General features: G+C 53.9%; 1 protein-coding gene across 1 annotated transcript; it reads left to right on the top strand.

Annotated features, from left to right (window-relative positions):
* On the top strand, positions 1-3,235 carry TLNRD1 (talin rod domain containing 1). Its single transcript, XM_082488844.1, has one exon. It carries the CDS (start codon positions 1,378-1,380, stop codon positions 2,443-2,445), a length of 1,068 nt encoding a protein of 355 aa, XP_082344970.1. The 5' UTR covers positions 1-1,377; the 3' UTR covers positions 2,446-3,235.
* Positions 3,236-3,975: the final 740 nt, after the last annotated feature.

Raw genomic sequence — 3,975 nt, 5'->3', positions numbered from 1 at the left:
CGGGAGGCGGCGGGCGGGGAGCGGGGCGGCGAGGGGGGGAGGGCAGGATTTAAACGAAGGGCGGTGACACGGCACAAAAGATTTCGATAGGCTTAAGTGAGGTTACAGCGAAGGCAACGGGGAGGGGGGAGCCTCCCTGAGAGCCATGCAGCGTCTGGCTGGCAGATCCGCCGCAGCCGCCTCTTCCCAATAGTTTGTCTGAAAGCCTGAGAAAGGGAATTTAAAAGAAGATTTCCTCCCCCCTCCCCTTCTTTTTTTTTTTTTTTTCTTTTTTTTTTTTTTTTTCTTCCCTGGGAGTTGGCGACTCAGCCAGAAAACATGGCAGGAGGAGCGCAAGGCCGGGCGGGTCGCAGCATCCGCGGCTGTAGCCCGCAGCCACCACCCTTCTTTGCGGGAAGAGCCTAACTTGGGGCGGCGGCGGCGGCCACAGCGGGAGCCGGGCGAGGAGGGGCCGGCGGCGCCCAGTCTGCGGGGCCCTGGGGCATGGACCGCGGCGGCGGGGAGCCAGCGCGCAGCGGCGGCGTGAATGACCGAGGCAGGAAGGAGTGAGGCAGCGGCAGAAGGAAGGGGAACGGATCCCGCCCGCCCCCAGCACCCGGATCCGGTGGATCTTTTTTTTGTTGGTTGTTTTTTTTTTTTTTTCTCCCCCTCCTCCTCTTTCTTTCTTTCTTGGTTGTTTCCCCCTTCCCCTCCCGCCGTCCCCCCCTTCCCGTCCCGGTTCCCCGCGCTGACCCCTCTCCCCTCCCCGGCCCGGTGCTGCGGGGCGGCGGGAGGGCCACACCCGCGGCGGCGCTTCCTGCGGGGCCGCGGCGGGCGCGCCGGGGGCGGCACATGGTGCGCAGCCGCCGCCCCTCCGGCCCTGGCGAGCGCCCACCGGAGGAGCCGCGGGGGGCACGGTAGCAAGTTGGAGGGCTGCGCCCAGGCCCCGGCTCCCCGCCACCGCCGGGCGTCCCTGAGGTATTCCGTCTGCTGAAGGGGAACTTCGCGCAGGATCCCGCGGCCGGAGGAGGTGGTGGAAGGGAGGGGAGCCAACGTGCGGAGAGGAAAAGGAAAAAAAAAGAAAAGGAAAAAAAAAAAAAAGAAAAGGAAAGGAAATATATTTTTAGCTAAACGATGCCGGAACGGGGCCCGGGGGCTCCCGGCGAGCGCCGACCCGCCGCGGGAGCGCCGTAGGAGCGAGGGCGAAGCCCCGGCGGAGCTCCCTCCCCGCAGCAGCGGCAGCCCCGGCGCCCAGAGCCCCTTCTTGCCTCCCGGCGATTAATGGAATGATGTTGCGGAAAAGGCAGAGCGATCCTGCCGGGCTCAGTCGGGACTGCGCGGGCGGCGGCGGCGGTGGCAGCGGGGTAGCGAGCGGCATGCGAGTGCCCCCCCGGCGCTATGGCTAGCGGTGGCTCTGGCAAGTCCAGCAGCGAGGCGTCTGGCGGCGGCATCCCCAGCAGCGGTTCCCTGCAGAGGAAGAAGCTCATCTCTATCTGCGACCACTGCAAGATCAAGATGCAACTGGTGGCTGATCTGCTGCTGCTGTCGAGCGAGACCAGGCCGGTGAACACGGAGAGCCTGTCCGTCTTCGGCGAGTCCTTCGAGAAGTGCAGGGACACGATCATTGCCAGGACCAAAGGACTCTCCATCTTGACTCACGACGTCCAGAGCCAGCTCAACATGGGACGCTTCGGGGAGGTGGGGGAAAGCCTGATGGAGATGGGGGAGCTGGTGGTCTCCCTGACCGAATGCTCTGCCCACGCTGCCTACCTGGCTGCGGTGGAGACTCCGGGTGCCCAGCCTGCCATGCCTGGCTTGGTGGATCGCTACAAGGTGACCCGATGTAGGCATGAGGTGGAGCACGGCTGCGGGGTCTTGAAGACCACCCCTTTGGCAGATATGAGCCCTCAGCTCCTGCTGGAGGTTTCTCAGAACATGTCCAAGAACTTGAAATTCCTGACAGACGCCTGTGTGCTGGCCAGTGAGAAATCCAAGGATAAATTTGCTAAGGAGCAGTTCAAACTCAGTGTCAAATGTATGAGCACCAGCGCCTCTGCCCTCTTGGCGTGCGTCAAGGAGGTCAAGACTTCACCCAGCGAGCTGACCAGGAATCGATGCGTCTTGTTCAGTGGACCTTTGGTGCAGTCTGTCTATGCTCTGGTGGGCTTTGCCACTGAGCCCCAGTTTTTGGGTAAAGCTGCCACCATTAATCCAGAGGGCAAAGCTGTGCAAACTGCCATCCTAGGAGGAGCCATGAGTGTGGTATCTGCTTGTGTGCTCCTGACCCAATGCCTCAGGGATATAGCCCAACACCCCGAAAGTAGCACCAAAATGAGCGATTACAGGGAAAGGTTGAGGAACTCAGCTTGCGCCGTCTCGGATGGTTGCAACCTGTTATCTCAGGCACTAAGAGAAAGATCTTCACCCAGGACTTTACCGCCAGTGAACTCCAATTCTGTGAATTAACCCCCACATCTTCTGTTTAGATCCCAGTCATTGCTAAAGGAAAATAATATCCCACCTCCTCACCCCTTTTTTGTATACCAAAGAATTTACTTGGATGAGCCCAATACTTTGATTTCGTGTGCTGAAGAAGCAGAACATAGTCAAACTATACGTACTAATAAAGGTAGCCAGTTTGGGCTTCTTTTTATTTTACTTTAAAGTTGAGCAAGTATTTGCAGATAAATTTTCCTTTATTCAACAAGGTCTTCACACAAATGGTAGTAGCAACTGTTTGAAAGTTTTTTATATTTGGGGAGGTGGGGGTATCTTAAAAAAAAAAAAAAGGAGAGAAAAAAAAAAAAGCTTTAATCGCGCTGGGTGCGGTTTTTAAAGTTTGTCTTGTCTTGTCTTCCGAAATCTCCCTTCTAAATTTTACTGTTCGGTTGTGCAGGAAAAAAGGTTACCTCAGTTCTCACTCATTTAAAAAAATGAAAAAACCCAACAACACATAGATGATGGATGTAGCTACTATTTTGTTTGTTTTTGTTTTGTATGACTTTTTTTTTTCTTTTGCATCAAGTGTTAGGTTAGAAGTGCATTTGGTGTGTAGGAGTGGAAGGACTGGAGGTTGTGATTATGTTTTCCATGTGTTGATTTCCAAACTGGGGGAAAAGCTACTGTGAGTGTTTAAACAAACAAACAAAAAATTACACTATAACAAAAGTGATTTTTAATTTTTTTCCAATGTCAGTTTTTATCTTGCATGTACTGGAGTATTTATTTCATCTATTAAAATGTTATGTTTCTCAGATGTCTTTCTGTGACTCTCTTAATACTTGTCGAGTTGAGCAGCTAGGCCAGCTCGCATTGTATGTCATTTTCCCCAGGGAATGGGTGGTACAAATGTAACTGTAGTTCTAGACAGCAGCACAGAGGCTGCAATTCGGTTCTTTTATTTTTATAAATACCGTCCCTCCCGCAATACCACCCCTCCTCCTCAGGACGCCTCGGACAGAGATAGTGGGGTCGTATTTACGGAAAGGCGGGCAGTGCCGTATGCGCTGGAGGTGCGCTGTCTGCAGGGGGCTGGCGGCTGCTGCAGCGGGGCATGGGCTGGCTCGGTTCGTCTTTATCAGCATTCTGTCTTATCTCTGGGAAGTTTGTGTATTTTAACTCATGCAGACGTGGGCCATCCGCGTCAGATTTGTGAGTTTCCATATTAACTTAGTAAGGATTTCTTGGAGAACTTCGCCTTGGTGGGTAGCCCTGCTTGTTCCATGTGTCTGCTTAGGAGCGCGAAGGTTTGCCCGGCTGGGCCCTTTGATTCCTCGGAGGTTTCTGTTGGAGCTCCTCAAATTTCTGTCAAAGTAGTTCTAGTTTGATGTTGCCGATAACAGGGAAAGTTTGCTAACTTTTGAGGCCTAGTCAACCTCCAGTTGAATTCCTTGGGAATTGTGAGTGCATCTTAGGGCATATGGGAACTACTGCAGTAATTGCAATGGTAATTTTTTTTTCAGTCTGGTCTTTGCGGACCTGGGGGATCTGTTACCT

The sequence above is a fragment of the Vanellus vanellus genome (genome assembly GCF_965231255.1).
Source record: "Vanellus vanellus genome assembly, chromosome: 11".
Taxonomy (NCBI): Eukaryota; Metazoa; Chordata; class Aves; order Charadriiformes; family Charadriidae; genus Vanellus; species Vanellus vanellus.
This window is presented reverse-complemented; position numbering and strand designations above follow the sequence as displayed.

Excerpts from the sequence above, each read along its gene's own strand:
- TLNRD1 (XM_082488844.1), top strand. The coding sequence starts at position 1,378 with ATGGCTAGCGGTGGCTCTGGCAAGTCCAGCAGCGAGGCGTCTGGCGGC.